Source organism: Danio aesculapii, chromosome 15 (assembly GCF_903798145.1).
Source record: "Danio aesculapii chromosome 15, fDanAes4.1, whole genome shotgun sequence".
In the NCBI taxonomy this organism is placed as follows: Eukaryota; Metazoa; Chordata; class Actinopteri; order Cypriniformes; family Danionidae; genus Danio; species Danio aesculapii.
In genome coordinates this window covers 5,380,044-5,392,615 of record NC_079449.1, presented here as the reverse complement: position 1 = coordinate 5,392,615, position 12,572 = coordinate 5,380,044, and the positions used below count along the sequence as shown (strand labels likewise).

The window sequence follows — 12,572 nt, the reverse complement described above, 5'->3', positions numbered from 1 at the left end:
AAAACATCTGAAATATACTGTGTGTCAAATATCTCTGAGCTGAAGTGTGCCACCTGTAGCCAATATGTAAATATAGTCTAGTGGAAGGGAAATTATGATGGGGCCTTATGTACATCTTAGAGAGAGACTAGATATATCAATGCAATCTCATGGCAATTCATAACTTGTTCATTTAGTGGCTAATTCTTCTTCATACAGTATGTACAATCTCATTTGTACATTTTAGGATGAGTTACTCTTCACCCAATGAGGGTTGGGGTTTGGGTGTGTCTCTTTATAAGTTTTGATATAAAAGCCACGTTTCTGACAATATGTAAAATGGTACCATTTCATTGTGAGATCAGGCTGGATATATTGCTTTCATAAGAGCTCTCTAATATCATGAGTTGAGTGTCTAAGCAGTCAGGTCATTCACTGTGTCATAGCTACTGTTCATTAGTTGTTTGCCATCAGCCCATGTGTCTGACGTTCACAATGTTTTGTCTCCATTTTCTTTGGTCATGCCACTGCCTTCATCCCACACATGCTGTGTCATTGTGTCTCGGTCCCATCATTCTCCATCTGCATGCTCTGATTGGTCCATCCCCGTCGGCCTCTTGTTGTGATTGGCTGACCACAGGATCACAGTGGTCTCCTGCAGTCTGAGGAGTTCAAGGCTTGCTTGATCAGTCTGGGTTACGACGTTGAAAATGACAAGCAGGTACGAGCGCAGACAGAGGAAAAAAAGGCTGCCAGCTTTGTATGTGCGTGTGTGTGTGTGTGTGTGCAAGCTAATGTTGTTTATGAACAAAATTATATAAAACATGGGTATGACCTAGTCTATCCAGTCTATTAAGGTGGTTTACATGGGCATACCTTGTGTCCTCGTAATTCAAAATGCATAATGAAAATGAATGGGTTTTTTTTACATTCAGAATTTGCCCTGTGATGGTTGGGTTTAGGGTTGATATACAGTATGCTAAGGCCATATAATAAGTGGTTTTTGCAGTATAAAATACATGACACCTATGGAATAAAAGAACATGCTTAAAAGGACAGTCCTTGTAAACCATATATACATTTGTGTGGGCAGGTTTATGTGGTTTACAAACAAAATTGTATAATAACAAAGGTATGACCTAGTCTATTAAGGTGGTTTACGAGGACCTGCCTTGCGTCCTCATAATTCAAAATGCTTAAATCATACTTAATGGGTTTTTTTGACATTCAAAATTTGCCAGTGTTTTCCTGTTAGGGTTGGGTTTAGGGATAGAGGTGGAGTATGTGGTTTACACCCATGTAGTAAAACGATATAAAAGTCCTTGTAAACCATATATGCGTACGTATTTGTGTCTGTGTGTGTGCGCGCTACATCACTCATTCACTCCATCACTCACTAACTCCCTCACTCATCTGTTGTGCTGCTGCTTGAAATGGTGCCCTCTGCAGGTCAGCTAAGGTTTTTGCTTTGATTTTGTTTTTACTGTTTCTCATTGCTTCCTCTTTCTTTCCTTTTTGTCCTCGCCATAATTTCCCTCCTTCTCTTACACATCTTATTCCTCCATCAACCCCCCTTCCTCTCTTCTGTTTGAGGACAATTTATTCATCCTGCAAATTCTCTGCTTTCTACATGCATCCCTTCTGTTCCTTTTCTCATCCTTCCCCTTTGCAAACTGTAGAAGCGCACGGGGATAATGGACAGCGATGATTTCCGCGCTCTGCTCATTTCCACTGGGAACAGCCTGGTACTGCTAACTCCTTTCTCAATCTACTGCGACGCAGTTTCTCCTCAACTCCTGCTTTTGCTTGCTATTAAAAAAAACATGTCTGACATAATTTGCTATTATATCTATTTTGTAAATTATATTAGGGCTGCATGATGAAATGAAAAAATATGACTTTTTGATTTTTCTGTGATTATATGTTGCAATATTAAATAGAATTTCACCTGAAGAAGTGAATAAGCCCTATTTAAAGAGAATGTATAATTGTACATTACATTATGATGACTTTTTAGAGTGCATCTACATAGGATATACACTAACTGGCCACTTTATTTGATACACCGGTCCAACTGCTCTTTAATGCGAATTTCTAATCAGCCAATCACATGGCAGCAACTTTGTGTATTTAGGCATGTAGACATGGTCAAGACGATCTGCTGCAGTTCAAACTGAGCATCAGAATGTGGAAGAAAGAGGATTTAAGTGACTTTGAATGTGGCATGGTTGTTGGTGCCAGACAGGCTGAGTATTTCAGAAACTGCTGATCTACTGGGAGTTTTTTTAATGCACGACCATATCTAGGGTTTATAGAGAATGGTCCAAAAAAAGAGAGAATATCCTGTGAGCGACAGTTTTGTGGGCGCAAATGCCTTGTTGATGTCAGAGGAGAATGGCCAGACTGGTTCCAGCTGATAAAGGCAACAATACCTCAAATAACCACTCGTTACAACTGAGGTCTGCAGAAGAGCATCTCTGAATGCACACCACGTCCAACCTTGAGACGGATGGGCTACAGCAGCAGAAGACCACACCGGGTGCCACTCCTGTCAGCTAAGAACAGGAAACTGAGGCTACAATTCACACAGGCTCACCAAAATTGGACAATAGAAGATTGGAAGAACTTTGCCTGGTCTGAGTCTCAACATTCAGATGGTAGGGTCCGAATTTGGCATCAATATCATGAAAGCATGAATCCATCCTGCCTTGCATCACCGGTTCAGGCTGGTGATGGTGGTATAATGGTGTGGGGGATATTTTCCTGGCACACTTTGGGCCCATTATTACTAGTTGTTGCTGACCATGTCCATCCCTTTATGACCAGTGTACCCATCTTTTGATGGCTACTTCCAGCAGGATAACACACCATGTCATAAAGCGTAAATCATCTCATGCTGGTTTCTTGAACAGGACAATGAGTTCACCGTACTGAAATGGCCTCCACAGTCACCAGAAGTCAGTCAATCCAATAGAGCACCTTTGGAATGTGTTGGAATGGGAAATTCACATTATGGATGTGCAGCCGACAAATCTGCAGCAACTGCGTGATGCTATCATGCCAATATGGATGAAAATCTCTGAAGAATATTTTCAGTACCTTGTTAAATCTATGCCACTAAGGATTAAGACAGTTTTGAAGGCAAAAGTGGGTCCAACCTTGTACTGGTAAGGTGTACCTAATAAAGTGGCCAGTGAGTGTAACACATAAATAAAAAAAAAAAGTAAAATTTTTTCTTTAAAAAAAATCTTTATAATTACAATTTACAAACATTATAATGTCTTGTGCTCCTGGTCATCTATAAACCTACCTCAATCCTGCAATGTTAACTATTGAGGATGTACATATTGCGATATCAATGCTGAAATGATCAATTGTGCAGCCCTAATTTCTGTAAAAAGATTACTCAGTTGATTCTACTAGCTATTAGTCAAAACAGATTTAATATTTTATTTGATGCAAATGAAAACGGGAATGTATGCAAATGTAAAGTTAGCATTGACCTCAATGGCTCCGTTCATACCTGGTATTAAGATGCATCTCTATTCTTGCTTGAATGTAAAGCGTTCAAACTTTTTTGTAATATTAGAACAGAAGATCAGAAAACGCCCATATATACACCCACGTTTAGGCTTGCTTCACAAAGAAATCAGGACAATGGTTGAAAGAGGACAAAAGATGTGAAATAAAACACCAGGTGTAAACCAATTCTCCCTCATATACATGTGTTCTGATCAACAAGGGTGGAAATACAACTGAAAAATCATGCTTGAGTTAAGGTACTATTACTTGCCAAATAATTGTGCGAGTAATAGTTTCTGTGGTAAATACTACTCAAAATGTCTAGAGTAGTGAGGGTTATGCTGTGAAACGTATTACACCTTACAGCATGCAAATTAATGTCATATAAAAAGTTAAATTATTTGCCATTCATGTACCATAAATGTAAATTGTGAGATTAATTTAACTTAACACATTTCCCATTGATATATACAGTATGTACCTATAATACGCCAATAGAAAGCAGGTTGAAGCTTTTACATGCGGAGTGAAATTTGTGTAACTTAAGAAGCATAAATCTACATGTAGCTGTCAATATGTTAACGCTTAGGTTATGCACTTTGAACCACCACTAACAAGCTACGAGTGTCTGAAAAACAAGCTAGTGCAGCAGTAATAGGACACATGCAATTTGTGCATGTGTTTGAAAACGTATCATTCTGTAGTGCATTTAGTTATTGTTTAAGACCAAAGTCATCGGTCTTTGTTTAAGACCAAAGTCATCAAAAGTCTATCGGTCATTGTGTTTAATGATTTTACTAGTGCAGCACTAATAGAACACTTGCCATTGCAGTGCAATTCGCGCATGTGTTTGAAAACATAACATTCTGTAGTGCATTGTTATTGTTTAAGATCAAAATCATCATACAGTAGCCATTTAAAAAGTCTATCAGTCATTGTGTTTAATCATTTTGCTAGCGCAACACTAATAGGACACGTTCAATTTGTGCATGTGATTGAAAATGTAACATTCTGTAGTGCACTTAGTTAAGGCTTAAGTTATCATACAGTAGGCATCTAAAAGTCTGGCAGTCAATGTGTTTAACGATTTTGCTAGTGCAGCGCCAATAGGACATGTTCAATTTGTGCATGTGTTTGAAAACGCAACATTCTGTAGTGCATTTGGTTATTAAGACTAACGTTATACTGTAGGCATCTAAAAAGTCTGTCAGTCATTGTGTTAAATGATTTTGCTAGCGTAGCACTAATAGGACACATTCAATTTGTGTATGTGTTTGAAAACGTTAAATTCTGTAGTCCATTTAGTTAAGACTAAAGTCATCATACAGTAGGCATCTAAAAGTTTCAGTCATTGTGTTTAATGATTTTGCTAGCACAGCACTAATAGGACACATGCAATTTGTGCATGTGTTTGAAAACGTAACATTCTGTAGTCCATTTAGTTATTAAGATTAAAGTCATACAGTAGGCATCTAAAAAGTCTGACAGTCATTGTGTTTGATGATTTTGGTAGCGCAGCACTAATAGCACACATGCAATTTTTGCATATGTTTGAAATCGTAATATTCTGTAGTGAGTTGTAATTATTGCAAAGTACAGTAGGTAGGCATCTAAACCGTCTCAGTCATTGCGTTTAACGATTTTACATGTTCTTGGACACATTTAATGTCTGCAAATTTTCAATGCACAATTTGATTGGACAAGATTCACTGGACTGATGATTCTACTAAACCAATGATTATAGACAAGAAAAAATGGTTGGCTAAGTAGAATTATCAGTCTCGTGATTCTTGTCCAATCATATGCATAAAAAAATTCTATAAAAATGTACTCAAGTTAAAGTACATATTTTTTTTTTTTACTATTTAAGTAATGTTTGACACCACCACTGATCAACCAAAACGCACCTTAGAACCAGGTATAAACAAGGCCACTGAAAAATCATTTAAAAATTAAGTTTTCTTGCAACCGACTTCTCGTTTTCATTTCCTTCAGATTCAATATTATGCATTGTGACTGTATTTATGGCCACGGCTCTCTGGTTTATCTGGGTTAACCTCTAGCCTTTGTTCTTCAGGGTGATGCAGAATTTGCTCGTATCATGGGCATTGTTGACCCCAATAACAGTGGAGCAGTGACCTTCCAGGCCTTCATCGACTTCATGTCAAGGGAAACGACCGACACAGACACCGCAGACCAGGTCATCGCCTCATTTAAGATCCTGGCTGGAGACAAGGTGAGGTTTTCAAGATGTCCATTAAAGATTTTCTTTGAGTGCCTTTCAATCAGCTCTCTAATTTGAGTAAAGGAGCTTGGCTTACACCACATAGGTGTGACATGAGAATGTCCTTGTTACCAGTAGAACTAATATATATATATATATATATATATATATATATATATATATATATATATATATATATATATACATACATATATATACTGGCCATTTCCAGGCTGGTTTCCACCATTCCAGGCTGATCATAGCTGGTCAGGCTGGAAAATGACCAGCTAAAACCAACTTGACCATCTAGCCAGGCTGGGAGCCCAGCCAAAACCAGCTATGTCCAGCTTAAACTAGGCTGGTCAAGCTGGTTTTAGCTGGATTTAGCTGGTCATTTTCCAGCCTGACCAGCTAAGACCAGTCTGGAAATGGCCAAAACCCCTCTAAAACCAGGCTGGTCAACCAGCTAAAACTAGCCTAGGCTGGTTTAAGCTGGATTTTTCAGCAGGGAATGGACTAATATTAGTTAATCAATTATTTGATTAATGAAGGAACATTATTTACATTTACAGAATTTATCGCAAAATACAAAATTTCCATTTTGCCTACATCAGCGCTTTCTGTTTGTCCTAGCCCTGAACAGACCTAGTCGGTTTTATCTGTTTCTCTGGATTTAAGCCTAATAATCACAAAATTAGATCTTTGATCTTAAAAGAAAATACATCTATACCATTTTGTTTTTTACTGGAACAATATCTTTAATAACCCATCTTATTGATGAATCGATTGACAAATGGATGAATGAAGACATGATAAATGCATGAAAAAAGCAAAAAATTGCTGACTCCGTATGCAGAAATGCACTCAGAAAGTGACATCATACATGTAAATGAGTCGCCGTGTATCTGAAATACCTTAAGCACCGTCTGTCAGAAGAGTCTTTATAAGAAGAAAACAAACAAACTTCATGTTTTATTCAGAGTGAGGTTTGAGAAACGTCTATCCTCTCGTCCACATCAATTATAAATGCACCACACTTATATTTTACTACCTTTACTAGTCACTGTAAACTGGACCTAATATGGTCATTATACCTCAAAACATGTTTTATTACAAATAAGGCTAAAGAAATATCATTGAAATTACTTCATAGAGTTTATCCCACAAAATTATTTCTACAATAATTTAAAATTGATATTGAGTTAGAATGCTGTGTTTGTGAAAGCTTTAATGAAACGATCTCACATTTATTTTGGTCTTGCCAATATACTCGACTTTTTTGGATTAATGTTGAAGCTTTTACTGCTCGTAATAATTTAAAATCATTTTCCTTGTCTTATAAGCATGTGATTTTGGGTTATGTTAAGGATCTTTATTTTATTATTATGTAAATTTCACTTATATGAATCCAAGTTGGCCAAAATCAAACCTCTCTTAGTGGTTCTAGAAAAAAGAGATTCAAATGTATATAAGAGTGATTTCTAAGTCTAAAAATAGAAAACAATTAAAACAGTTAATATGTGCTCCTCCTTTAACATTTCTGCATAAAAATGTTTGTATATATGCATTTCCTGTAGTAAAAGTGCATTTAATAACTCTTGTTAATAACTAAAATTGGAAAAATGTGTTTAAATATTTGTATGTAATTTGCTAATTATGTACCCTCTCCTCTGTGTTTTTCTTTTTATTTATTTATTTCATTCTTGTTAAGAAAATGTAAAGTGATTTTGTTGTATAAGAAATCTGTACAAGCTGGTTCTTGTTAATACATTTTTTTTAAAGGGGTATCAACGAGCTGCTTCAAAAAAACAGTTCCAGATATGATTTTCTTAAGTATTGTAGTGTGAGGACCTGTGGTTTATTGCTGATAAGTGTATATATGATAAAATAAATCAATAAAGATTAATGGAAATTTTTATTCCCTACTCTATATACTGAAATAAGTGTTGCCTGCAAAACTGTTGCAAACACTTTATTTGTGTTGAATTTAAACAAATTAAATTTAATAATGTTCAACTTAATTTGTTTGTTTAAATTCAACCCAAATAAATTGTTTACAACCACTCAACAACAAAAAATTGAGTAAATGCAAGGAATCATCTTTGAATAATGTTTTTCAGTATACTCGGTATAATTACTGTTTTTAAAGGGTTGAGTTAAGGTTGGGGTAGACGTTAATAAAATACAATTAATGGGTAATTTAATAAATAACAACTCTTATTAACTTCTCATACAGCAGCAAAATCCATTTTTCTTTTTGATTTTTTCACTTTTAACTCACAACTGGCATGTTTAATGCTGTCAAAAAGTTCTATCTATCTAAAATTCCTGATTTCAACCATATTTCACACTACAATCATTTTCCATTGCAATAAACATTTCCTATACAATAATCTAAATGATTATGTATTTTTATTTTTGATATTTGCCGCCAGCTTATCAGGAAGTGACGATTTTGTTGTCATTGGTTTATTGGATGGAAATGCTGCTTTATTCACAGATTTGTATGTGATATTCCAGTTTTGCGCATAAATCTATAAACCTATAAATTTTGGGGTGGCAACATACTGACAGCCCAAATTAAGTTTGTTTTAGCTGATAACCAAGCGTGGTTTTCATTGAAGTTGTTCACAATACTTATCTATCCACAGAGTTTGTAATGTAGTTAAATGTTTATAAATACTAGCGCAGCTGTTTAGAGCTCATTTCTGGTTAAAAATGTCAGAATTTCCTGGTATTTGGGAATGGATGGTCTTTTCCGGAAAAATTCTGGAACGTCCTCGCCTGTGTGAACAGCACTTTTTTTAATTTACCGGTAAAGTCGTTCCGGTAATTTTCCGAAGATTTACCAGTATTACTTTGTGAAAGGGGCTAATAACAAGACGATGCACACACCTGCATCACGAGCCGTGAATACACGCAAAATAACTTTTTTATATCCTACATATAAAAGAAAAAGAGAAAAGAGCAGGAAGAAAAACTCAGTAATAAATAAATTCTCATTTTAACTGATGGAAAGAAAATGAAACCTAAAACAAATGCGAGATTTGTGAGGAAATTAAGGCTGAGAGTGGACGGAGATCATTCTTCATTATCATTACGAGCTCCTCGATGTAAACTAATTGTCTCTTTTATACTGTTATACATGGGGGGGGGGGGGGTGCTGCTGTAAATATTTTGTTGAAACGTAGTGTTATGTTTAAACTAAGTTCAGTGGTGCAACACAAAAACAGTAGTGCATAAGTTGTAACTTGGAGTCCCTTTAAGTCACAACTAGGCTACGTTTTAACGTACGCACTGCTGGTGCAACCGGCCCCTGATCTGGCAGGAGCACTTTTAGCTTAGCTTAGCATACATCATTGATTATTGGATGGAAATGCTGCTTTATTCACAGATTTGTATGTGATATTCCAGTTTTGCGCATAAATCTATAAGCCTATAAATCTTTGGGTGGCAACATACTGACAGCCCAAATTAAGCTTGTTTTAGCTGATATGTCTGTGTTTGGACATCTGTCATATACATCTATTAAAGTACACATGAAATCAAAGCTAACTATACTGATTTTGTATGTGCTCATTGCTAGTTTTGTGGTGAACAATTCATCTGTGCATGTCATTAAGAAAAAAGTTTGCCCTTGAAATCTAAAATCTGAAGATGCACTTCCTGTTTGTTTTCAGGTAAATTCTCAGATTTAGGTCTATTTGAGGTATTGGGCGTGGCTAACATACTTAACCACGCCCCTCCAGCTGTCAGTTTTGACAACAAACAGAAATGGTGAGGAGTCTATAATAACTCCACCCCCACCCCGAGATCTTTCTTATTGAAACGCCTAATTTACTACATCCAATCAGCTTGCAGTATGTTAAAAAAACAAGCTATGTCCACTTCTTTCTCTTGTAATACTTCGTTTCTATAGGTACTGTGTCATAATACTTTTAAAAATGGTTGTAGCTTCCAGTTGATGCAGACTTTAAACACAAAATGTTTGCTGGGATGTTTAAACTGGCACACGTTCATCTCAGAAGCCTAAAGAAACTCCATCTCCACCTCAATCCTCACCTCATTTCACTGCAGGACGGCTGAAAGCACTCTGGACAGCTGCAGTACTGCGTGTGTAGGGAATCACACCATCTCAGATCACAAACCGCAAACTGAAGTCTCTAACTGACACGCTGTATATGCAAATCTATATTGCAAATGACCACACATACCAGCCAACAGATCCATCTGAGGCCCAAATGGGTTGCACCTGGGCTGATATCTGGGGACCCAGCTAATTTTGTCCTTAGTTTCCATGTAGTTAGCCCAAATAGGTTTATGACAGGGGACTTGATTGCTTCATCTAGGCCATTTGGGAAAGGGCAAGTTGAGACGATTGTATGGCCCCAGACACTCTGGGTGCCTCTAGAGATCTGCTTTATCAGTATTAATAGTATTAGCAGGTGGTCCAATCTCAAATATTGTTTAACAGGGGCCAAATTGCTAGCAGCACCCCTACATTTTGGCTGCATATAATCCCATTGGAGGCTACAACATGAGATAAAAATAAATAAATAAAAACACTCCACTTTTTTGGGAATAGGCTCATTTTACAAGTAACCTAGAGTTAAACAGGTGAGTTTTATAATTTCTGAATCTATTTAGCCAATCTCCAAGGTATGGTTGTACCAGCTGATTGCAAGTTCTTTCTTAAAACGTAAAGTCCACACTATAGGGGCTTAGTGACTACTAGCTAGTTTGTAACTAAATTTGTTCTCACTTTGGCTGCACCACATGTTCCTAAGGCAAACCGTAGTTAGTAGGTCGTAAGTTCTCCATTAAGTATTTTTACTCTGTACTCCGTAGTCGCATTGAATGACGTAATATCCAATTAAAAGCATTTAAATCCTTAAACTACTTTACAATTCTGCAACTAATGCATCTATATAGAACTGTCTAGAGTTATAAATCACATTTTTATAGTAAATTACATTACAGTCAGTCACTAATAGCCCTTTTCACACATACAGACCTTTCTGGAAAATTACCGTCAATTTTCCGGAAAGGTCTGTATGTATAAACAGACCCTTTTTGAAAATACCGGTTGGTCTCGCCCTTTCATCATGTTTGTAGTTTGTTTACACATTTCACCTGCCGCGTTTGTAGTTCTAATCAAATTCACGTCCAACGCGTAATGTAATGTAGGCAATATCAGCGGTTAGAGTATGGACGCTTCTACACTTCAAGTTTGTACCGCAAATAGTAAACCAAACGGGAACCTTTGGCATACTCTTTTCAACATACTACGATTTGGGACATACTAATTCTACTTTCAAATACTATTTAGGACGGACAGTATGCGAATTGGGACGCTGCAATCATTACTTATAGTCAGAAACCATTCTTATAAAGTGTAACAGTGCTGTGTAATATTATGTTTTGTCTATTTATTATATTTTTATGTGCAGTTTAATTTTGTAGCCGTGTGTTTTTTTGGTTTCATTTACGTATTAGGGCAGCACGGTGTGTCAGTGATTAGCACTGTCACCGCACAGCAAGAAGGTCGCTGGTTCCAGTCCCAGCTGGGCCAGTTGTCATTTCTGTGTGGAGTTTGCATGTTCTCCCTGTGTTGGCGTGGATTTCCTCAGGGTGCACCGGTTTACCCCACAGTCCAAACACATGTGCTATTGGGGAATTGGATAAACTAATTTGGCCGTAGTGTATGAGAGTGTGTGAGAATGTGAGAGTGGGTGTTTTCCCAGTACTTGGTTGTGGCTGGAAGGGCATCCGCTGTGTAAAACATATGCTGGAATAGGTGGCTGTTCATTCCGCTGTGGCGACCCCTAATAATTAGGAACTAAGCTGAAGAAAATTGAATGAATGAATTATTAAGTAGTACCATGTAAGAAATGGGTTATTTTTTTGTTTTTCTCCAGTTGCGCTCAACAAACAACGAAATGAACAGAGATGGGTCCCATGACCTTAAGGTTAACTTTCTCCAAATTTCAGGAGGTAAAATATTGACCCTCAAGCATGACCAAATGACAAGAGAAGGGTCTCATGACCTTAAGGTTAACTTTCAGGATGTAGAATATTGACTCTATGATAATCATTATGACACTACAATCCTCAAATTTGAGCTTGTAATCAGAACTAATGTGCACCTAGCTGAGAGAGGAGGTTGGCCTGATCAACTCACACTTCTCTCTTACCTAATAGACAATTACCAGTTTGTAAACATTCAGGATGCGCGTGCATCGAGGTTGCTGAAAAAACAGGAGTGCATTTACAGCGAGGGGACTGACATCCGATGCGGTAAGAGTTTGTTGCTGTTTTTTAGAAAGAAGTTATATTGATTACATTTTATATATATTATTTACATAATGCTTTCAGCGTATTATAACAGCTTGTCACCCAATGATAAGCACAGTGATCCTGCAAAATTAACATTAAGTGAGCGGCGTTCATCTGACAGGTCCATTTGCACCCTCCCAATGGATATTGGATAAGATGAAATGGCCAAGCATCCAGCCCCAAATATACAACCATCTCATTGAAACTCCAAGTGTTTTTTTCAGGAACTACCAAGAGACCAGTCTTTATAAAGCTAAATGATAATAAAGCTACTTTACAACAGGAATAAAGAAGCACTTGTATGCTTTACAAAAATATAATTAAGCACACAAATATGAATGATCAGACAGAAACTCCACTGCAAGCGTAGAAGATGACAACAATTGAATGTTTTGGGTAACATGAGAGTTTCTCACACAGTAGATCCATCAGAAACAGATAAACACGCTCATATTTCACTGTAGTTGGTCAGTGCCGCTCTTCATATAACACAAGTGTTGAAGTACAGTAG

At 36.9% G+C, this 12,572-nt stretch overlaps 1 protein-coding gene across 2 annotated transcripts in view; it reads left to right on the top strand.

Annotated features, from left to right (window-relative positions):
* The window catches only part of actn4 (actinin, alpha 4), a 120,671-nt gene that overhangs the window by 101,898 nt on the left and 6,201 nt on the right, over positions 1 to 12,572 (top strand). For both annotated transcript variants that reach the window (XM_056473098.1, XM_056473097.1), the window contains exons 19-20: positions 620 to 700; positions 5,579 to 5,737. In XM_056473098.1, the coding sequence (XP_056329073.1) occupies positions 620 to 700; positions 5,579 to 5,737 (240 nt within the window). The remainder of the gene's footprint in view (positions 1 to 619; positions 701 to 5,578; positions 5,738 to 12,572) is intronic.